Source organism: Salvia splendens, chromosome 1, assembly GCF_004379255.2.
Source record: "Salvia splendens isolate huo1 chromosome 1, SspV2, whole genome shotgun sequence".
Taxonomy (NCBI): Eukaryota; Viridiplantae; Streptophyta; class Magnoliopsida; order Lamiales; family Lamiaceae; genus Salvia; species Salvia splendens.
The window spans coordinates 303170-325503 of record NC_056032.1 but is presented as its reverse complement, the minus strand read 5'-3'; the positions used below and the strand labels follow the sequence as shown (position 1 = coordinate 325503).

At 38.3% G+C, this 22334-nt stretch overlaps 5 protein-coding genes and 2 pseudogenes across 8 annotated transcripts; 3 read left to right on the top strand and 4 right to left on the bottom strand.

Annotated features, from left to right (window-relative positions):
• Positions 1-1204: 1204 nt before the first annotated feature.
• LOC121805813 (protein TRANSPORT INHIBITOR RESPONSE 1-like) lies at positions 1205-4131 on the top strand. The gene is made up of 3 exons (XM_042205825.1): positions 1205-1752; positions 2479-2971; positions 3065-4131. Exons 1-3 carry the CDS (start codon positions 1298-1300, stop codon positions 3863-3865), a joined length of 1749 nt encoding a protein of 582 aa, XP_042061759.1. The 5' UTR covers positions 1205-1297; the 3' UTR covers positions 3866-4131.
• Positions 4132-5260: 1129 nt separating this feature from the next.
• On the bottom strand, positions 5261-6994 carry LOC121805849. The gene is made up of 3 exons (XM_042205868.1): positions 6705-6994; positions 5842-5951; positions 5261-5681 (listed from the first exon to the last, which is right to left on the bottom strand). Exons 1-3 carry the CDS (start codon positions 6886-6888, stop codon positions 5403-5405), a joined length of 573 nt encoding a protein of 190 aa, XP_042061802.1. The 5' UTR covers positions 6889-6994; the 3' UTR covers positions 5261-5402.
• Positions 6995-8967: 1973 nt separating this feature from the next.
• LOC121805822 (E3 ubiquitin-protein ligase MIEL1-like) lies at positions 8968-13292 on the bottom strand. Of its 4 annotated transcripts, none has more exons than XM_042205853.1 (13): positions 13058-13292; positions 12257-12366; positions 12069-12156; positions 11914-11970; positions 11774-11806; positions 11598-11675; positions 11438-11481; positions 11316-11356; positions 10983-11065; positions 10811-10902; positions 10634-10703; positions 9622-9660; positions 8968-9439 (listed from the first exon to the last, which is right to left on the bottom strand). In XM_042205853.1, exons 2-13 carry the CDS (start codon positions 12349-12351, stop codon positions 9302-9304), a joined length of 858 nt encoding a protein of 285 aa, XP_042061787.1. In that variant the 5' UTR covers positions 12352-12366; positions 13058-13292; the 3' UTR covers positions 8968-9301. The 4 variants fall into 4 exon arrangements, with proteins under 4 accessions (XP_042061787.1, XP_042061770.1, XP_042061791.1 ...); XM_042205836.1 differs by lacking the exon at positions 13058-13292 and adding an exon at positions 12506-12996; XM_042205857.1 differs by lacking the exons at positions 11774-11806; positions 13058-13292 and adding an exon at positions 12506-12999.
• A 670-nt stretch (positions 13293-13962) lies between these two features.
• LOC121805855 (glutaredoxin-C13-like) lies at positions 13963-14635 on the bottom strand. Its single transcript, XM_042205882.1, has one exon. It carries the CDS (start codon positions 14546-14548, stop codon positions 14243-14245), a length of 306 nt encoding a protein of 101 aa, XP_042061816.1. The 5' UTR covers positions 14549-14635; the 3' UTR covers positions 13963-14242.
• A 3879-nt stretch (positions 14636-18514) lies between these two features.
• On the top strand, positions 18515-19482 carry LOC121757223 (annotated as a pseudogene).
• A 336-nt stretch (positions 19483-19818) lies between these two features.
• LOC121792921 lies at positions 19819-21084 on the top strand (annotated as a pseudogene).
• A 126-nt stretch (positions 21085-21210) lies between these two features.
• Positions 21211-22334, bottom strand: LOC121792913 (chalcone--flavanone isomerase-like). The gene is made up of 4 exons (XM_042191053.1): positions 22103-22334; positions 21876-22034; positions 21588-21811; positions 21211-21516 (listed from the first exon to the last, which is right to left on the bottom strand). The coding sequence occupies exons 1-4, from the start codon at positions 22212-22214 to the stop codon at positions 21322-21324; spliced, it is 690 nt and encodes a 229-aa protein (XP_042046987.1). The 5' UTR covers positions 22215-22334; the 3' UTR covers positions 21211-21321.

Genomic DNA, 22334 nt, shown 5'->3' with positions numbered 1-22334 from the left:
TGCAAAGTCCAATCTATCACATTCGAGGAAGGAGAGAGATTCCCGGAGAACCATGCGTGGGCTTAGTAATTAATTAAATCTTAGCAATTTAATTAATAATTGATTAAATCTTGATTGCATTATCTTACTGCAAACTTTAACTTTACGTGCATTACAACTCAGCAACCTGTGTACTTGATTAAAAATTAATTAACAATAATCAATCAGATTTGCACCTTCATTTCTCTCGATCGCCACATTCTAACTATCGTGATTTCCTACTGATAAAATTATTTAAATCAGAATGGTCTTTGTATGTTTTTCTCTAAATTTTCTATAACAATATTTACAAAATGCTACTCCACTATGTTAATTTTATTTTCACTCACAATTTTTTTTTCTCACTTACAAAATATCCAGCATAATTGGAGGGAGGGTCGGCTGCCTAATTCTCTACAACTTTTGGATGCATAAAATCTAGCAACAGATTATCCAGTATTATATCACTAAATCAAACATTCAAAACTTGTTTTGATTTATTTGAACATTGAACTTAAACACAAGTTGGATAAAAATTTGAACACTCATTGAACTATAAACTTAGGCTTGACGACATAGAAAATTGAATAAATATTAATACAAAAAGGCAATAATATAATAGTGGGAGATCAATTGCCACGATGATTTTGGTGTTTTAGATGGTAATGATAACGTAGTTACGAATTACTTACTTCTCATATGGAGTATATAAGATATGTAGTGTAATATATTTATGTACCAAAAATAACTTTACAAGGGATATAGGCATATAGGAAATTAACATTAGAATCCGGTATCAATATATCATCGGTAAAATATGATGATGTATGTACAATAAAATTGTCACAAAATTCCACACTTCCTTCCATTACTAATAATTGAATTGAAGTGTAGTTTACTAGTTAAACTTAGATTTTCTTTTTTGAAACAAAACATAGGTTACCGAATTAATGATATAACCACGTTTTTCATTTTCCTCAATATTAAAAAGTAGAAAGAAACGTAACAAATTTTACTCACACATTTTTCTTGTTCTACGGTGACGTTTCGTTCAATCCCCCCGACAATCAGATCCAACGGCAGGAACGCATTCACGACACGCGTCGCCTTCCCACTCGTTGGTTGGACATTAGTTAAATCCTTGAGCTCACCACTGGTGAGATTAATATAAAACCTCTCCAAAAATTATAACCTTATCTTCTTCCCCACAATACAATAGGCCTCTCTCTCTCTAAACTGCTCAAATCCAGAGCTCGGATTGGTACCATTTCTACCTCCCATGGCGTACTCGTTCCCGGAGGAAGTTCTGGAGCACGTGTTCTCCTTCCTGAGCTCCGACAGGGACCGGAACGCCGTCTCCTTAGTTTGCAAATCCTGGTACGATATTGAGCGGTGGTGCCGCCGCCGCATATTCGTTGGGAACTGCTACGCCGTCTCGCCAGAGATCGTGATCCGGCGGTTCCCGGAGCTGAGGGCGGTGGAGATGAAGGGGAAGCCGCATTTCGCTGATTTCAACCTCGTGCCGGAGGGCTGGGGCGCTTACGCCTACCCGTGGATCGCGGCCATGGAGGAGGCGTATCCGTTCCTGGAGGAGATCAAGCTGAAGCGCATGGTGGTGACGGACGAGAGCTTGGAGCTGATCTCCAAGTCTTATAAGAGTTTCAAAGTTCTGGTGCTGACGTCATGCGAGGGTTTCACCACGGATGGTCTCGCGTCGATTGCAGCTAATTGCAGGTTTGTTTTTTACTCCATTTAAATGCTTGCTGACTTTCGCTATTATGGCAATGTCGTGATAGTTGAAAATGTGTTATTTTTTTCCTTTTTAGGTTTTGAATTCATGAATCGATTCAATTCTAGGGTTGTTTTCTTGTGTTCTTTTCCAGGGAATGCCGGATCTCGTTTATAGTATTTGATCTTTACCCATTTGACTTAAGCTCGTGAGAAAGATCAGTTTTTTTTTTTTTACATTTTTGCTGGAAGTCTTCTTCTTTTGCTCTTATTATCATAGGCGAAGTCTGAGATTCTATGCTTGTTAGAGTTTAGTTTAAAAGGGGGTGCACTATCTTGAAAATTATTTGATCGCCTTGGTTTTATAGTAAGGCATGTTCTTGTTGAATACTGTGTTTTGTAAAGTGTTGCTTTTTATTACTAGTATTTTTTCTACGTTCAATTATTGTTTTTAGACTCCTTTTGGGTTTTTATGTCAGTTTCAACAGTTATTTCTTCTATCAGCTTCCACTATTTTGCTTTTAATTTAAGTTAGTTCCTTCAGGATGAAGTTTGATTCTGTTAGATACTTAGATTTTAAATGGTAGAAAACACTTGCATCATTATTGAATCTTGCTGTACTTTAGTTGTTGTATTACTTGGGACTAGCTTGTATTGTTTCCTATCACCATGAAATGGTGGTTTGCTTTTAAATACAATGTTTTGATTATTGATTGTGATTGTTCACTGCAGGCATTTGAGGGAACTAGATTTGAGGGAGAGTGAAGTGGAGGACCTGAGTGGGCATTGGCTTAGCCATTTTCCCGATAGCTGCACTTCTTTGGTGTCGCTTAACATGTCTTGTCTGGGTTCTGAGGTAAGTTTCTGCGCCTTGGAGCGACTGGTTGCACGTTCCCCTAACCTTAGGACTCTTCGGCTGAACCGTGCTGTGCCCCTTGAGAGGCTTGCTAACCTGATTCGGCGTGCTCCCCAATTGGTTGAATTAGGTACCGGTGCCTATTCAGCTGAAATTCGATCTGATACATTTTCAAATCTGGCTGACGCATTTTCAGCCTGTAAGCAACTTAAGGCTTTGTCTGGTTTTTGGGATGTGGTTCCTTCTTATCTTCCAGCCATGTATTCTGTCTGTTCTGGAATCACTTCGCTGAATTTAAGTTATGCTGCCATTCCGAGTTCTGATCTTGTTAAGCTTATTAGCCAATGCCAGAATTTGCAGCGTTTATGGGTATGATTCTTGCTTCTTGTCTTGTGTTTATTCTCACTGCAATATAGTCGTATGGAATCTATGAGTTGATCAACAACTTTTATTTGTGTATAGGTGTTGGACTACATCGAAGACAGTGGATTGGATGCTCTTGCTGCATCTTGCAAGGATCTGCAAGAACTTAGGGTGTTCCCTTCTGATCCTTTTGGAGCAGAACCAAATGTGTCTTTGACAGAACAAGGGCTTGTGTCTGTCTCTGAAGGCTGCCCCAAGCTTGAATCTGTTCTTTACTTTTGCCGCCAGATGTCAAATGCTGCACTGATTGCTATTGCAAAGAATCGGCCTAATTTTATCCGGTTCCGCCTCTGTATCATTGATCCTCAAGCACCCGACTACTTAACCCTCGAACCACTTGATGCTGGTTTTGGAGCGATTGTGGAGAAGTGTAAAGAATTGCGCCGGCTTTCCATGACCGGCCTCCTCACTGACCGCGTGTTCAAATACATTGGATCACACGCCAAGAAGTTGGAGATGCTTTCAATAGCCTTCGCAGGGGATAGTGACTTGGGCCTCCATCACGTGTTGTCTGGCTGCGACAGCCTCCGGAAACTAGAGATCAGGGACTGCCCATTTGGGGACAAGGCTCTCTTGGCCAATGCTGCAAAGCTAGAGACGATGCGATCCCTTTGGATGTCTTCTTGTTCTGTGAGTTTTGGAGCTTGTAAGCTGCTGGCACAGAAGATGCCTAGGCTCAACGTTGAAGTCATAGACGAGAGAGGCCCACCTGATTCAAGGCCTGAAGGCTGCTCTGTTGAGAGAGCCTATGTGTATCGCACTGTCGCTAGCAGGCAGAGGCTTGACATGCCTGACTTTGTGTGGACTCATGATGAGGATTCATCCTTGAGGTATTCCTAATCTAACAAAATGCAGCATCTCGATTGAAAATGGTTTGTGTGATTGCAGTAAGGTACATTGCCACTGAGACGACCTAGCTCGAAAAAAGCCATCATTTTTCACTTTGGCTGAGCTACTATCTTGTTACAAATAAAGATGCAATCTTCTTTTCTATGTTAGTTTATTCGGTTATGGATGGATTTTATCAACTCAATGTCTGTATCTTACTAATTCATGTCTGCTTACAGAATTGGACATGAAAATAAAATATGGTTTGATATGCGTGACCTTTGGGTGCATGAAAGATAAGGGGCAACAAATAATTGAGTTGAATAATAATTTCTTTGCTGCTGTGATTTGTCGTTTCTTTGAAATTTTATTTTTAGATAGAGAGTAAAAGCAGTGGAATCTTATGTGGGCAGATAATAACAACACAGAAACGCAGAGGCAAGCAAGAAATAAAAAAACAAGAGGGAAAGTGTAATGGGAAGGCTGACATCAAACAAGTGGGGGGGGGTACTATAACTATACTTTACTACTAAAGTATATCTGAATCTGATGATGATAATCTCTATTCTTCTGAACCAATAATTCATTTGCTTGTTATTGAATTGTTGAATACGTATATCCTAATTTTTTTAGGATTTCCCAATTTTGTAGTGATTTTTATAAGTTTTTACTCAACATTTGTAAGTACCCTACACAGTAATGAATCTCATTTTCTACATAGATAAATTATCTTCACAATCGATTCCAAAGTTGACTCCTAACTCCATTTACCACCCCAACTAAATGAGAAATTACTTTGTGAATTAACAAAATTGATAAGTTTCAGTCAAACAAGTAAAGCTTGTGCTAAGGTTCGATCATTGACTCTAATTTTAATTTCTTGCCTTGAAGAAATATGACTATACTAACGAAATTGAATAATAGTAGTATCAAAGTTTTTTTTTCTGGGTAAAAGTGCCACTATTTGATTTGTCCTTGCCAAAGTTGTGGCAAGGTAATTGATAAGCCCTCAATTTTTGTAGAATATGGTCTTTCAAGCAATTAAAACAATGCATAATCTCATACTACTTTACCTCTGCTTTGAATGCTACTACACGAAAAAAAAAAGATCACCACCAAATAGATAGTACTACTACTAGTAATACTTAAGGAAGTGTCACATACTATAAAACAAAAGCAGTAATTATTTCTGCTGATTCTGACAAAACGTGATTCATTTTATCTGTAATTACGTGATATAAGTGAGATTGTTTTAGACTTTTTGATGACTCTAGTATTCGTAACAACTCATTTGGCAAGATTACAGATCCGTAACTAAAATATATCAACATTACAAATTCTTTGATTTTAAATTCACTCCACACAAATACTAAGTTAACTGGACTCTCTTTCACACCATTTCACACATTGACAAAATTTGAATTTTGAAGGAATGGCATTTCACACCATGGGACAATATTTCAGCAGTAAAACCAAAAAAATTATAGAGATAGAGAGAGGAGAGGAGTTATTTTTGGGGCAAATTTTACATATACAACAAAAAGGTGTGTTAACTAGTTGAACCTTGGATTGCTTCCAACATATGCTCGATTCTGTATTTCATGACAGGTTGACCAGACCTCGTTTTCTTATACATTTTCTCCTTCAGTGCTCTCCTTCGAGCTTCTGCTGCCTCTCTCTCTTCCTTCTTAGCTTGCAACATGGCTTCCCTCTCAATCCTATCTTTCTCCTGCTCGCCATGCTTCTTCTCGTACAACTCCTGAAGGTTTCGCGCATTCTTCTTGTACTTCATCTTCTTCTGGCTGGCGTTACCACCGCCATTTTCACCCTGCCATAAGCCGAATTGTAAACTTTGAGACAAATTATCCTGAAAATAAAATAATGCATTTGGATACGAGCAGCAATCGAAACCACATAGGAACACTACATAAGAAGCAAGAATGGCGAGAAAGAAATGGAAAATGAATTAATTGGGTATAAATTCAAACCTCTAATAGCTCTTGAGCAGTGGAAGGAGTGCTCTGGTGCTCATGCTGACTTATAGACTTCTTATATTTCTTAACATACTTTGCGTTCTTATAGAATTCTCTTTGCTTTTCTGCAGAAGATACCAACTGATAGTAAGCAGGCGTAGGATTTAGAAACTCTTGGCTCCTTATGCATAAGTGTTAGACACACTTATAGACATGATTTGCAGCATTCGCAACATCTAAACCTTATCAACACTACAAGTGATAAATTGGTGAACAAAAGTGCAACTTTAAATTGAATTCCAAGATCAGCAAAAATCGAGTCTCAACCTCCACAACCGTGCTATGCCAGGCCTGTTGCGAAAATCATTTAACGCGACAAATAATTCACACCGAGCTTTGGGTGGATAAAACCCTTATCCCCAACTTAATATTCACTAGGGACTACTGAACTACAGCTATTCCAATCAACTTTATGCAGAGCGATTTAGTTTCGGTGAGCAATTAACCATATGTTGATCCAGCCAGCTAGCTCCCAATAACAACTTAACAAATTTCAGGCGAATCAAGGATTCAGACTTGAGGAAATATAGTACTCCACAACAACAGAATCCCAACATGGACAAAAATCATTAAAAAAACGTGGATATTCACAACTTCCTTGAACGGTTCAGCAAAAGTTACCATGTTTCGTACGAATATAGCTACCCAAACACACATTCATATTGCAATCCACTAGATTGAAGAGAAAAAGATACTAATAGCTTCAAAGTTAAGGGGATTACATCAAACAAAACTAGCAAACGGTTTCTGATTTCAAGTTTCAGTATACTATAAGAAGCAAAAAAAAAAATTTAAAAAGGAGAAATCGAGAGACATACTGATAACCGAAGGGTTGTACGTGTCATTCCTAGCCTTAGCATCGGCAAATGATGCGAGCGACAGGCCACCTCGCCCTCCGAGTCTCTGCATATTCTTCTTCATTTTTTTCTTGTTGGTGACGCCGCCAATTTTCGCCTCATCATTGTCATCATTACGGTGGGGAACCCCTCCACCTTTCTTCATCGTGAAAATTTCGATCAAGTTACAGTGCTGCGACGGAAGAAGCGAACCCTAATTGCAAATTCGGAAAGGGAATAGATAAATTCTGCACAAACACCTGATATTTTCAGCCCGAAACCCAGGCCTTTTAACCCAAAGCTCGGCCAGCCCATTTTAGGCTGAATTGGTTCAGGGCTTGATTATAATCGCCGTGGCCAACCCCAAATAAGGGTAACCTTGTAACGGGCCGAGCCAATTTTACAGGCTCGAAATTTCGTTATGGGCCAATAGTCACGAAAATAATACTAGTAAATATGTATGCACTTAAACGTCGTTCGGTTCACCAGATAAGATAATAATAGTGAACTAGTCGAGATAACCTCATGTAAGATAAAATTAGCATTGGATTTAATATTGTACTTTAGTTGACTAGATTGTAAGATAAAAACTGAAAATATTTAATATTAGTTCATCTTAAATTAAATTTGAATAAATTGTAAAATAAGTAAAATTAATTAATTTAAACTCAAAACCTTGCTTTAACTCGAGAACTCAAAATCAAATTCTGCTTATATGATAAATTGTTAAAATTTGGAACATTTAAATTTAACTAATTTCGTATTTAAGCTTTGCTTATATGATAATATGTAAATTAATTTTGAAATAACCGAGTAATTAATTTATTGTCATATTTCGTGCATAGGTGTGCCCATATGTAACTAAGTAAATTTGTTAAGATTTTCGGGCTAGTAATATTTTTTTAGGGAGAGGCTAATATTATTACTAACTATTGAAATCTCCGTTGAATTTGAGGGACGACACGAGGTCCATGATGCATGCATACATGTCTAAATCACAATTAATGAATACACAAAAAGTATAAAAGCAATAAATTATTTCTTTTTCCAATCCCCAATTCGATTCTTTAATTAAAATGAAATGAATCCAGTTAGGTCCAGTACTTATAAAGAAATAAATTTAATTAAATCAAAATTTTGATCGGAACCCGAAAAATCGGCCGGTTTGACCATGAATCGTCGGCCGATTTAATTATATATTTTTATCTAGTGAAATATGATCCCCTACCATGGACAATGTATGATACACTTCAACCATTCCTCACGAACACTTTTGTGACATTGTAAACTTTAAATATTCTTATATAGTTACTAATTCATGTTTAATTATATATTACTAATATAAAATAATCTTAAACCTCTTTCTGTATGCTACAAACGCCGAAATATATAGCAGTATACATATCTATTATACACATTCTTGGGAGAAAAGCAGGAGAGGATAACAAACAACCGTGTGTGTAAAATGTAGATACATCAAATAAACATTTTTGAGAATCTAATAAGGCGATATTGTTGCGTAATTAGTGATATCAATTGCCACAATCGCAGTCCAAAAGTTGGCTGCAAGTCAATTGCTACTTTGCTACAGAGATGTAACATCAAACAATGACCATTTTTCTTTTCTTTTCTTGTTCTCCAAGTTTGAAATTATGAATAAGCATTTAATTATTAATAAAAATCTTGGTTAATCTACAATACATTCAATTTTAATATAGTTGTACATGAAAACTCATCGTTTTCACTTTTCAATACACTTTCGGTCCTTGTTAGTACAATGAGGACAAGAAATATGTTACTACTATATTAGTCGAAATAGATTTTTTTCGCCTTACTATTCTGACTCCATCCATGCATAGACTAACGCTTTTTATACATTATTTTAATGGATTATTTTTACTCCATCATAATGCGAGATGAATGGTCTAGATAAGATCTTAGTATTAAACAAAATGGATAACTTTTTTTAGGAGAAAGGACAAATGTTGGGTTTTTGGACTCCACATATCTGATAATACAGTAGTACATCACTAACAAGTCATTTTCTAGCACAGATATTTGTTTTATGAAAATACCAGAAGACTAGAACATTTAAGTCTGGAATCTGCTAGGAATTTGCATATATTATTCCCATATCTAGACAAAAAGAAAGAGATAAATAAAAATAAATGTAATTTCGAACGTTTGTCTGAGAATTTAATCGACAAAAGGATTTCATAAAATGGATCTTAAAAAAAAGCTAAAATAAAAATAATATAATGGGCACGGCTATTTTCTCCTGAATACGGCTACAAACTCAATTGTTCGTCCAAGAAATATAATATCCTCAATATTTCCGACTAGAATGCAATTGTCCATCCAAGGCAAAATACATACATACAGAAAAATGTGAGAGAAAAATGGCAAATCATTTATATCAATATTCACTTATGCAACCACAAGCATGAAGGATTTTCCAGATCAATGCGCACTGCATATGATATGAAGAATAGTTGGTAAACATCGTACCAGTGGATCAAACCCCATGAAGAAGTAATAATTCCGCTAATCCAGCAAAACATATGCTCTGTATGACTGCTCTATGTAGAGCTATGGTTGCCGGTCTCCCCACTTGTTATCACACGTGTATTGTAGGAATTACAGTGTTGGCACTTGTGGCCAAATATGTGGAAGAACGTCTTGCTAGTATGGTTGCAATCGTTGCATAGATTTTCAACCTGCATAGTTGCATTTAATTGTTGTTATCTAGTTCTATCAAATACACTATACAAGAATAAAAAGAAGAAACTCTGTAAAGATGTTCCATTGCCACAGATATCGGACTGATTGGCATCAATTATCTTCCACAAAGAAATGTAACACTAGAAAATGTCAATCAAGAAATGGATAATGAACTTACTTCGTAGCGGTATTCCTCAGGCATTGCAGTCGCCGCAATCTATTAGAATGTCAAATTCCAATATCAATATCATATCATATCATTATCAACAGAGTGTCTATGGAATAATAAAGGAGATCATATTTGACCAGTGTTCATGTCACAATGTTGGATGCTTGGTATAGGTATCTTCAAATTTATAAAAAAAAAAGGGAGAACCACATAGAATATAGCTTTCAAGAATCTCCACATAAATCAAGATCTGTGCAAACCAGAATGGAAGAATTTGTAGTGATATGATGCAGAACTGTAAATAAAATATGCTCAACTAGTTACAACTCCATTTGAAATCTTGAGAAGACCAGAAACCAATTTTTCTAGTAAAGTAGGAATTTCAGGGCGTCGCCTATGATTGGACCATTTCACATGTACCCATACAATTTTTCTAAAAGTACTCGTAGGAGTCATATTTTCAAAATTTAAGCCATAAATGGAGACCATCAATAAGCCACAGATAGCCCATTGTTCCAACTATGTTTGTACTATCACTTTTACTGGAAATGTGAGAAAGGTCTAATTGATATTCAAGGGTATATTTGAATTCACAAGGCATCCCAGTGAAATGCAGTGAAGGAGAAGACATGATTGCGACTATGACAGTAATAAATGTCATTTATGAAAGAAAGCAAGAAACACAAAAAGTCTGCAACAGTCTAACTTGCTGATCAGACATGCCGTACGTATTTTCGTAGGAAACTTAAAGAAGACCAGCTAGAATCACAAAGTAACTATTTAGATGATTTCAAGAAAACAATGTAGGTGAAAGAACCAGAGTCAGGTACTTTCATACAATGGCATAGAAGAACTATCTAGCATGATTCCATGAAAACTATTGAAGTGGAGAAACCAGAATCGGGATCTTTCATATCATGGCCTGAAGAAGGAAGGGAATCTTAGGAATAAACTAAAAGTATAAACACGCAAGAGAATGTGCATACAGCTGCAAGCAGAAAAGTACTATATTGCAAAGTACCTCCTCATCTAATCTTTCCCAACTATTAGACATATTGAACACTGACTTGGAGCAGATTGGACAACGATACCTGTAAAATATTGGGATATAAAATTTGAAAAGTTGTTTTCAGAGAGCGAGACAAGTGAGATCCAAATGATTTAAATAAGGTAGAAAAGACATAGATGTCACACGTACTGGTTTTGGTTAAACATCTCATTATAACATTCCACATGCATTGTGTGCCCACATTTCATAATTGTAGTCTGTTTGGTTGAGTCGAAAAGAAACTGCATGAAAGGAACAAGATTATATATTAAAGGGCATGAAACGACATGAATTTCAGTATTACACGAGTAATGTACTAAACCTCATAACAAATAGGACAGTGATTCTTCATTGAGTTCTCTACACATCTGTGATTATTACGCAAACTAACAGAATAACAAGAACCTGTGCAGAAAGAAGATAGTTAGATGTATTCTAATCCATATACATGACTGACATGGAAGAAAAATGGGGATACTAGACACACTAGCCACTAGGTATATTGTTTGAAATAAAATTATAAGAAGATCTCATCTTTGAGTGCTTCAGACAGAGCCATGAAATTGCACTTCATAAAAATGGAAAATTATTAATCACACACATGAATATGCATCACAAGAACAGGCCAAGCAAAAAAAAGACTGAAACTACTTACCACACTTGGGGCAATGAAAGAAGTTTTCGCGACCACCAACTCTGGGAATTACGATTGCATCAGGAAAATATAATAATTAAATAAAAAATTGCAATGTGAATTCACTAATTGAACTCTTTTACCTACAAATGCCACAGTCATTGCAATGAAACTGGTTTTTACTGATCTGACACAACAACAAGCTACCCGTGTCACTAATTAAACAGAAAAGAAAAAAAAAAGACACTATCCCTGGTTCAAAGAGCATTGTGTCAACAAAGTAAACAAAGGGCAGTGTATTACATCATCATCATAGAATTTGCATATGTTGCAGAAGTATTCACCAAATTTGACGCCGCAATTCGAACATAGATTGGAAACCTGCTCATAAAGAAACAACCCAGATCATAGCCATAACAATCAAAAGGAATCAAAATGACAAAAAGCCTAAAACGCAGATAATCATATGACAGACAAACCTGTTGTTCAGTATTGCATATTGCACAAACAACCTAATATGATTTAAAAAAAGAGAGAACACTTACTCAACCATACTTTGTAGGAAAAAAGCTTACAATTTTAACAAACACAAAGACATGTAAAGGGAAGTGGCTCATACTTGCTTAACTTCATGTCGAACAATCTCGTGTGTATCTCTCGGGTTGCTCAAAATACTCTACACAAAATTCCACATGTATTAACAAAATTGCAGATATAAAAGAAAACAATCAACAATAAAAAAAGCTCCCTCTCTTTCACAGCGCACAAGCTAACCGTGGCTTCGTTGTGACAGTGACGGCAAGTAAAAATCTGATCGCAACAAGGCGCCTTCAGCTTGCATCTTCTCCTATAATGGTCGCACCTAAAACACCACGTTTGGAAAACCGAAATCAACATTTCAGACACAAAAAAAGGAAAACTTGCACCAAGATGTAACAAAAATTGGGAAGAAGGAAACGAACCCATGCTGCAATGCCCCGAAATCTTCCCGCGGAACATCATTATCATCACGATTTTGCGTTTGTTCAGCTGCAGAATTCGCGCCTAGGGTTTCCATCGCCGGATCGTCGGGCTGATTGGGAAATAAAAAAAGGATATTTCAAAAATTCAATCGAAAAATTCTCACGGCGGCCGCGGCAATGTTGCGCCACCCGATAAATTAAAGCAGCTAGAAGCCACAAAAATTCTCAGCCACCACTCAAAAACTGAACCTCGAAATCTGACGGCGGCAGCGGCAATTTTGCGGGAATGGAATGCTCCGGTGTTTGCAGTTTCAGCTAAAAGCGCTTTTTGTTGGTTTAATTCTGGCTGTAAGTAAGATTTACGCCACACGACTTATGTAAATAACTTGGATGAGTGGGGAAACATTAGTCATTAACCTTCTTTTTGTAGTATTCATTTATCATTATATATATTGCATTCGTTGATTGATTGTTACATATCTGAATTATTGCATAAAATGTTTGACACAAGTTTGATTAAGGATTTGAGATAGGAGTCGTGTAAACTAAAAAAAGTAAATAAAAAAATGTCCCACATGCTTAAGAACTAATAGTCACTTAGTAATTTGGATTACATTTAGTTGATAATTATTAGTCATAAATGAGAACCAAGATGATAACTTCACCTAAACTGAAAGTTTCAAAATGAAAAAAAGGGAAATTTCTAGTAAATCTCCAAATACAAAAACATACAGGCTGAGGAAATACAGAAAAGATCAGCCTTCTTTCATAAACTAGTTGAAACTTGAAAGAAACCCCTACCAGTGAACAACACCATCATCTTCATTAGAGGCCATTGTGCAGTGCAGCATCTCCGACACATCAGTCGACGATCGAAGCCCCGAAGAAATGAAAGCAGTACCATCACAAAAGCCATTACAATTTACAACATTAACACAAGGATGACCTTATAATTCCTGATGATTTTTTGTCCAAACATATATGCGAAATTCAAAATAAAAAATGGTCCAACATTATAATGTTTTGATGTTGAGGTATACGTACATTATTTCATAGATATATGCAGATGATTCCAGAAAATAAACAGTATGGGAAAAGTTGGAGGGAATTTCATGCCTTTCCTTATCTATAATATAGTGGTTGAATCTATGGATTCTTATTACTACACAAAGTGGAGCATTTTTCTTTTGTTACAACTTTATGCAAATGGAAAATTGAAATGGACAAGGAATTTCATAAAGTGGAAAGCATCCCTTGGAGTCCCTTTCTTTCCAGCCAAATATATTCATGTTTAGTTACAACATATATTCATATAGAGAACAAAACGTGAAATTATTATTTTGTTCAAATTAGAACGTAATAAACATATAGTACTATGCTATTATGAAACATTCTTACACAAAAAGGATAAACCAGGAAGATGTCTATGCAAGTCCATAGTCAATAATTTTGAAATACAGAAAAAACAATTTTTATATGGATAATCAAAAAATATAACTCTGAAACTAAAAATCATTTTTAAAATTTTTTTACAACCTTGACTTGGTTTAACATTACTTATGCCATATAGTAGTTCAAACAAAAGTGTATTTGCATTTCATTAACTTTTTTCACACTTTCTTTATATTTCGAGGCAAATCAAAGTTGGTGACGGAGGGAGTATTAAATAATAAGAGACGTGGCCGAAAGTCAAAATAAGAGCAACGGAAGACTAATTAATGTTGATTTAACATTCAAAAGGAAAAGAGAGAAGAACAATATTTGTGAATCAGATAAATCCGAGCTAGCCCTAATCACACCATTAATTAATTAATTAGTATGACTACATTAATCTTTGCTGTTGTTCCTCATCCAGCAAGGCAAGGCAAGGCAAGGCAAGGCACCAACTCTTATTCTCACCACTACAACGTTACAAATACATTGATAATGAGTATATACATAGGAATAGGAATAGGATTAGGTAGGATCGAAAAAGAGAAAGTGAGACTAGTTGGTCTGCTGGTAGGCCCTGAGGAGCTGGACAAGGGAGCCGCTGAGATGGAGCGACATGATCTCGTTGGTGGAGCCCATGAGCTTGCCGCCGATGTAGACCATGGGCACGGGCGCGCTGTAGCCCATCCGCATCAGCGCCTTCTCGATCTCCTTCCCCTCTGGGTCGTGGTCGATATCGTGCACCAGCGGCTGCACCCCGAGGTCGCGGAACAGGATCTGCACCGCGTAGCACAAGCAGCACGTGCTCTTGCTGAAGACCACCACCCCGTTCTCCGATGCCAATTTCCCTATCTTGTCCATTTTTCTTTCCTTTTTTGCTGCTTTCTTTTTCGATCTTTTTAAGGTTTGTTGCACAATTTCTAACAAACCTTCCTTGCCTCGAATGGAGCGGTTTTACGGCTCTATTTATATATGAAAAGAGAAGGGACCTTTTTCGAACAAGAACATTCAAAAGTTGGTTGGCTTTACACTACTTTGAGTTTGACACTTCGATTCTGGATGCTCAGCCGTGTTTGATGCATACAAAAACGAAACAAAAAACCTTTCTTTTTTTCACTTCACTTCACTATTTTATCACCCGTGTTTAATTTATTACTATAACAATATGGAGTATTATACTATTATCTAATGGTATATGTTATATTCGTCCATAAAAAATACTAGTAGTAATTTTTATAATGTGCGACAGAGTTTGCAAAATTGAACATCAAAATATTTAGATTTTTATGGGGAAATAGGGACATTTTTTGACCGTATGGTGATATGAAGAATTGGCAATTCAATTATTATTTAAAAAAAAAACACAAATTCCTTGATGATCAAGAATATAATCTCAAGAATCTTTGAAGAGGAAAACACGTTGAGCCACTACTGACCGTTGAAGGTGCACGTTTCTTCTCTTAATACAAATAAAAATCATCGCATGCTTGGTGAAGAAGGGGTGGTCGATTTTCAGCAAGATTCCTGCAATCATCCTTGGTGGGGAAAAAGATAAATTTTATTCTGTGTTAAAAGAAAGATGGAGAATAAATGGAGGGCTTTCGGTGGTGAATCTTGGAGTCGCGACCACCAACTTGTGTAGTTCGTACGTACACACTACTTGTATTCTACGCTTTTATACACAACTCTACGCTCCATTTACTGTGTGTGTATGTGTGTTATTGTGTTCTGTGTGCATAGGAATGAACTGTGATGTGATCCTATACTGTTTAATTTTATAAAATTAAACGTTATAGGATCAATCTACGTTCTAAAAAGATGATCATGGTATATTCTCTTTCCTGTTCCTGATGGACATTAATATGGGTGTGTAATTTCCTCCATACTTGGATGTGGAGGATTTTTTTTAGGACATAATTCATTCATTTTGAATATAGGCACTAAGTAAAAGCCTTCAGGTATTATTATACCCTTTTTATTCCACAAAATAAAATCTCAAAAGGTAAAATTTTATGACCACATGATTAAATTAATGATGAAGTATTGAAGTGTGAGTGTGGAATGATTTATAAACAAGTTGGCCTTTTGCTGTCTGATTGAAATGAGATGTCAACAAAAGTATAGACCAAATAGATTGATTGAGATTATTAACATTGATATAAATATATCGTTGTCTAAATTTGATGTTGAAATGAGAATTTTGTTTCATCTTTCCAGTGATAAGAAGGGACAAGTGTTAGTTATGCAGTCATTTTTGACATGGAATATGTGAATTTTATCACCTACTATATCAAAAGGCACTATATAGCCAGTAAAATTTATGTGTACTTAACTATGACACCACACAAGCAGATTCAACATGATGATCACCTTTCAAGAAAATTTTAAAAACTACTATTGTTATTCTTTTTACACATTTAAAATTTCATCAGTTTAGAGATTATACATTAGCCAAAGTTTAGCGCTCACTCAGTTGATATGGACACATAAAAATCATACACAGATATGCACCAAGAGAGAAGAAAAATGATAATCATATGTAGTAGTACTCCATATAGAGAAGAGAATGGCATTGTGAAATGCAGATAAGTCAAAATGAGCATACTAAAGAGTGGAAGAAAGAAGCATCGACCATAGTAGCAAAAGGTGCCATCTAATTAGAGAACTAAAGTAGTTAATCTTGAAGCATCGATTTTCATTAATAACTGCGGACACCAAGTCGAATTCTGAATCCGGCATGTCTGTCCGGGGACACCACCTTGGTTAAGATGTCTGCTTGTTGTTCACGAGTATCACAGCTCTTGAAAGAGATGGACTCAGCAGCAACCAACTCTCTTACAAAATCCAACTTCATATCAATGTGCTCTGTTCTTCCGTGCAGCAGCGTGTTCTTGGTCATGTCCACATTGTCACAGAAAATCCGGGTCGCCTCCTTTCGTTGGTGACCCAAGTCAGCCAACACACTCCTAAGCCACATTGCTTGACACGCTGAACGCGCAGCACCCACATATTCAGCTTCGCTTTTTGAAACTATCCCCGGCCCTCGCTCCCTAGAGCCCCACGCCACTGCCCCTGACCCGAAATTGAAGACGAAGCCAGAGCTACTTCTCTTATCACCAAACGGCCCCGCCCCGGTGAAGCCAACCAGATCGAATTCATCGTAACTCGAATACCAAATCCCCATATCCCGAGTTCCAGCTATGTAGCGGAGAATCCGCTTAGCAGCTTCAAAAGGTTGGATTGGATCATGCTTGGATCTGGCAACCACACCAACAGCATAAGCAATATCGGGTCTAGTGCGTGTCAAGGTGATCAAACCCTCAACAAGACTAGTGAAGCTATTTCCATCAGCGATACTATCGCTGCCATCATCAACCTGCAGATTTTCATCGAAACTCATGGGAGTAGTCACGGCTTTGCAGTTAATCATGTTGAATTGGTTAAGAAGGTGGTGAGCAGCCTTGATTTGGGAGACGAACACGCCGCCTTCTCCTTGCTTGATCTCTAAGCCGAGAAGGGAATGCAGCAGCCCCAAATCCTCCATCCGAAAAACGCGCATCATGCTCTGCTTGAACTCGGCAACAACAGAGGGAGACGATCCCATGTAGATCACATCATCGACGAAGACGCAGACGAGCAAGAGAAGACGATTGGCGCAATCCTTCTTGGTGTAGAGCGAGGGGTCGTTGCGGGTCCTCTGAAACCCATTCTGGAGGAAGAAGGAGTGGAGCTTGGTGAACCAAACCAGCGGCGCCTGCTTCAATCCGTACACCGCTTTGTTCAATTTACAGACGCGATTTTCCATGCCTTGGGCGACAAACCCCTCCGGCTGCGAGGTGTAGATGTCTTCGTGTAGATCTCCTTCTAGAGTGCCGGATTGGACATCGAGTTGGTAAATAGGCCAGTTGAGATGTGCGGATAAGGCTAGATACATTCTCACCGTTTCGAAGCGAGAGACGGATTCGCCGTCGAAGCCGTTGGCCACCAAACGAGCCTTGCGTTTCTGAACGCTTCCGTCCAAATTTTTCTTAGTATTGAAAACCCATTTCAGGCTGCCAACTTCAGTTGCCATCGGCGGCAGTAGCAGTGTAGGAAGGTGGTTTGGGGAAATAGGGTTTTTTTATTCACTCTTCGTTGTTTATATTATCACAATTCATACCACAAAGTATGATTAATAGGCCGGTTAGGATGATCCACTACCTCCACCACCTTGTAAACCCCCACCACTACTCCATCATTTTTACTACTCCCTACAATATTAGTAATATTATGAGTAATTGTTGCACTAATTTCTTCTTACAATACTAATATTCTCATCATTTAATTTCATGTTTTTATATTATTTATAAAACCTTATTTAGCGTAAAATCTATACCTTACATTTTACTTATAAAATAATGGCTCTTAATTATAGCATTGTAATTCTCATATAATTGCAAGGATTCAAACTAAAGACCACGTAAGAAATTCATATTTTTTTAATGTTAGATGAAGTTTTTATATATTAGTTCTATTTAATAATATTAGTGATAGAAATTCATGGGTTTCATCCTAAAACCAATTGGTGATAAGAGGAGAGACCCATGAGACTTATATAGTGGATTAAGCTTTTTTGTGTATTGAGATATTATTATATTCATTTTTATGTTTCAATTGCCAACAATTAGTATATGCTCATCACATACATTTTATATTTCTCCGATACTCCGATCTATATTACTCCCTCCGTTCCCCAAAATTGCACGAGTTTTAAAAAATGTAATAGAAAGTGAGTTGATAAAATTAGTGGTATATGGATCCTACTTTTATATATTAATTTTAAATAAAATGTGGGTGAGCAATAAACTTCAGATGGGCTCATTTTCACTTCCAAAAAAATAACATTTTTATTATTTTTCCTCAGGACTAACAACAAAACCCCATTTGAACAATAATCCTGAGCCACATAGAAATTCAAACTAGAAACAATCAGATTTTCTCCGTGGCTGCACGCACCAACAGCAACTCCCCCTGCTTCATTCTCACTCTCACCTACTAACCGAATTACCAAATCAAGAATTCCCCATGCAACACAGAGGAGGACAAGGGAACTCACCTGCCACGTACGCCGCTGCAGCTTCCGAGCCCAGGCCGTGCAGGGCCAGGCGCCACCTGGAGTTGACACAAGAATCCACTGGGAGAGCGAAGACGAAGGATGGACTGGGGGCAGTCATCACAGGAGCAGGCCAAAGACGAAGACGACTTGCTCGCTCAACAGTTCAACTGATTCATATTACCAGTACAAACAAACTACACCTCAATCTTCTTAATGAATTACCTTTTGATGAGTGAAACAGTACTGATGCTTCTGGGAGTACCTGCAAACGCTGACGTCGAAGAAATCAAGGCAGCCTACCATCCAGACACAACTGTACTTCCTCTGAGAACAGCCTCACACAAGTTCATGAAATTAAGAGAGATCTACAATATACTAGAAGCGCAGGTTCTATGACTGGACACTGGCTCAGGTGGCAGCAAGCCGGGAAGATGAGGATCAAGCTGGATGACCCATACATGCGAGAGGTGCAGCAATATGAGTCCGTTCCAGATATGGTGGATCGGTTTGGGGGAGGAACATGGAGCTCAGTGACCAGGCAACACAACCTCTAACCTTTGATATTTTGATCATTCTCTTCTCTATATGCTGTCTACTTCAAAGAGCCCTACTAGTTCAACACCTTCAAAGAAATACAACAATTTATACAGATCATTGTACATTGAAATTGGTCAAGGGAATATATGTCTATACATATTAGAAATGGCAAAGTTCACCATGACAGTACTAATGAGCACCACTGACATTATTTATCAGAGAAGAACAAGAAATAGGCTGCGAACAAAATCATTTATTCATGCATCCTTGATATTACATTATTCCATAGCTTAAATCACATTAGCAAATTCACCAAAAACAGTAATGGCGTCGAAATAGTACTTCTGCAATGGCGTCGAAATCTGGTATGCCACTGGATGAGTACCTAAAGCTCTTGGGGACCTGTAGAAAGAAACTTTATGATGTTCGTTCGAAACGCCCAAGACCATCTTTGGATGATAAGGTAGCACGATTTATATGGAAAGAAACCATTAACATCTTACATGTAGTAGTATCTTACAACAGAGAAGACGATGTCCATTATTTCTCAGGTCATCGTTTCGTGGAATGGGATGGCAATATCTGCCTTTGCTAGAGCGTCGAAAATCCTAAAGGACGAAGATGAAGGAACACAGTTCCACTTTCCCGTTGTTGGAGCTAACGTAAGTTGTAGGACTCCTAATTTCAAGTACGTGTCATGCGAATTTTGCAATAATGATTTTTATGTTTTCTTGATTAATGTGAACTACAGCCTAGGGAGTATATGGAAGTTGCGGAGAAGGCAGCAACTTTTATCCAGAATCAACTTTACGACGAGCAGACAAGAAGACTACAGCACAGTTTCAGGAACGGCCCGTCTAAGGCACCTGGATTTTTAGACGATTATGCCTTCCTAATATCTGGTCTTTTAAATATGTATGAATGTGGGAGTTCAACAAATTGGCTAGCTTGGGCTATTGAACTTCAGCAGACACAGGTAACGCGGTGATAAATTGCAAACTAACGTGGTGTCTCCGGATTCTCTGATTTCGTACCAACTCTATAATTTTTTCAGGACAAGCTGTTTCTGGATGAGGAGGGCGGAGGTTATTTCAATACTCCTCCTCCGCCTCAAAGAGGACAATGATGGTGCAGAACCGTCGGGGAACTCTGTTGCAGTGATCAACTTAGTGAGACTGGCTTCACTAGTAGCGCCGGCTTCTGACTGTTACAGGCAAAACGCAGAAGTTCTGCTGGTATGATCTTTTCCTATTCCCGATGACACTTTTCGCTGCAACCATCTCCCTCACTCTCTCTGTTGCAGGCTGCTTTCGAGAATAGTTTAAGAGAAACGGCAATGGACATGCCTTTGATGTGCTGGGGCGCAGATATGCACCGTGTCCCTTCAAGAAAGCAAGTTGTTGTGGTGGGAGACAAGGCGAGTGACGGATTCGACAAAATGTTCGCTGCTGCTCACTCATCGTATAATCCTAATAAAACAGTAAGTAACAAGAAGTGTTGCGATTCGTTTTATCGTACTGTATTATTCATTCTTCGTCTCTAAGAGACGAGTTTCGTGTTTGGACCCGTAAATACAGGTGATTCATATAGACCCTAGAGATGCAGAGGAAATGGATTTCTGGGGGGAAAACAATGAGAAGATTGCTGCTATGGCCAAGACCAACTATGTCCCCGACAAGGTTGCTGCGCTCGTCTGCCAGAATTTTGCGTGCAGTCCTCCGGTGTATGAAGCGAGTATGCTCGGATCTCTGGTCGATTAGTGAGTTCCGACGCAGGTTGCAATTAGTTCAGGGGGTGTTATAAGATGCAGTAGCTCTTCTGTTTTCTCCATGGTTTCTTATTGTATACTAGATTGGATAGGAAGCCATGTAAAATTAAAGGTGTTACGTACTTACCATAAAAACTCAGTACTAGTATTATAATTGGAGTGAAAAATACATGATACCAACATATGCAAAGGCTTATTATAATATTAGAAAGCTCAAAGCTGGTGATGAAGATCTTATTCCTCTTTCTTGATGCACTCTGCCTCAGTCTGATTCAACAGCTCCCAAACTCTTGCGGCCAAGCTCTGGCGGGCCGTAGGCGATACCCCGTTTTTCCCGATGATCGATTCGAGAATCGCCTCGGCCAGCAGCTTGTTCTCTATCACAGCTTTCCCTTGCTCCGGGATGGAACCATCTTTTGAGAATGCGATCTGCGAGCCCAAAAAAAAATGTCAAAATGGGAGGTTGATCGCGTCGAGCAACGGTCTGCTGAAACGGTTACCGTGAGCGAGCCAGCTGGTGAGTGAGTGAAGAGGATGGATGCACCAGGTGAGAAGGTTTCATCTATGAAGACTAGAAGGAATTTCTGTATCGCTTCCCTCTCTGCATCAGTGTATTTCCCCGCTGCTTTCCAGTAAGCGCTGCAGTTTTCCGCAACTTTCTCTGAGTATTGCTGCCCCGTCAATGGCAGGATCATCGTCACTTGCGTCATTTTCTCAAACGGACCTACCAAAATTAATTGGTGATTTTTAAAAATCAATTACTACTAATTCGGTTTTGATGGATTTACCGGCGACGATTTCGCGGATGAAGTCGTCGGATTCAGTCAGTTCGGCGGGGGTTTTGGCGGTCCAGTTAGCGGCGAGTGCGGGGATGGCGGTGGGGTCCACGTAGACGGCGATGGCGGTGAACTTGACGAAGTTGCCTTGGATCTCTATGCCTCTCACCCCTGCGCACATTAGCGGGCGGCGGTGAAAAAGTGTGATTGTAAAAAGGAGAGACACGTACGGGACTAACCTGCGCCGGCGAGGAATAAGGTCTTATTAGAGCACGGCGGGTTTACCGTTGGCGGGAATACCACGGATTCCACTTGGAGTTTGGAGACGGTTGGCGTTGCAGTTGCAGACATTTTCTCTCTCTCTCGCACACACACACACACAGAGGTGAATGAATGTGTTTTAATAAATAAGGGTGGGAAGTAGGGAACAGAGGTTAGGTTAGTTGTTAATTGTCACGCTAGGCGATACAC

What these genes read in the sequence shown, in the direction of transcription:
- LOC121805813 (XM_042205825.1), top strand. Translation starts at nt 1,298, where the DNA reads ATGGCGTACTCGTTCCCGGAGGAAGTTCTGGAGCACGTGTTCTCCTTC. An exon ending in TCGATTGCAGCTAATTGCAG is followed by an intron (nt 1,753 to 2,478) that starts GTTTGTTTTTTA and finishes TGTTCACTGCAG; the next exon opens with GCATTTGAGGGAACTAGATT. An exon ending in AGAATTTGCAGCGTTTATGG is followed by an intron (nt 2,972 to 3,064) that starts GTATGATTCTTG and finishes ATTTGTGTATAG; the next exon opens with GTGTTGGACTACATCGAAGA.
- LOC121805849 (XM_042205868.1), bottom strand. Translation starts at nt 6,888, where the DNA reads ATGAAGAAAGGTGGAGGGGTTCCCCACCGTAATGATGACAATGATGAG. An exon ending in GTACAACCCTTCGGTTATCA is followed by an intron (nt 5,952 to 6,704) that starts GTATGTCTCTCG and finishes TATCTTCTGCAG; the next exon opens with AAAAGCAAAGAGAATTCTAT. An exon ending in CTGCTCAAGAGCTATTAGAG is followed by an intron (nt 5,682 to 5,841) that starts GTTTGAATTTAT and finishes GGCTTATGGCAG; the next exon opens with GGTGAAAATGGCGGTGGTAA.
- LOC121805822 (XM_042205853.1), bottom strand. Translation starts at nt 12,351, where the DNA reads ATGGAAACCCTAGGCGCGAATTCTGCAGCTGAACAAACGCAAAATCGT. An exon ending in TTCGGGGCATTGCAGCATGG is followed by an intron (nt 12,157 to 12,256) that starts GTTCGTTTCCTT and finishes GTGGTGTTTTAG; the next exon opens with GTGCGACCATTATAGGAGAA. An exon ending in GAGATGTTTAACCAAAACCA is followed by an intron (nt 10,704 to 10,810) that starts GTACGTGTGACA and finishes AATATTTTACAG; the next exon opens with GTATCGTTGTCCAATCTGCT.
- LOC121805855 (XM_042205882.1), bottom strand. Translation starts at nt 14,548, where the DNA reads ATGGACAAGATAGGGAAATTGGCATCGGAGAACGGGGTGGTGGTCTTC.
- LOC121792913 (XM_042191053.1), bottom strand. Translation starts at nt 22,214, where the DNA reads ATGTCTGCAACTGCAACGCCAACCGTCTCCAAACTCCAAGTGGAATCC. An exon ending in CTTATTCCTCGCCGGCGCAG is followed by an intron (nt 22,035 to 22,102) that starts GTTAGTCCCGTA and finishes TAATGTGCGCAG; the next exon opens with GGGTGAGAGGCATAGAGATC. An exon ending in CATCCGCGAAATCGTCGCCG is followed by an intron (nt 21,812 to 21,875) that starts GTAAATCCATCA and finishes TAATTTTGGTAG; the next exon opens with GTCCGTTTGAGAAAATGACG.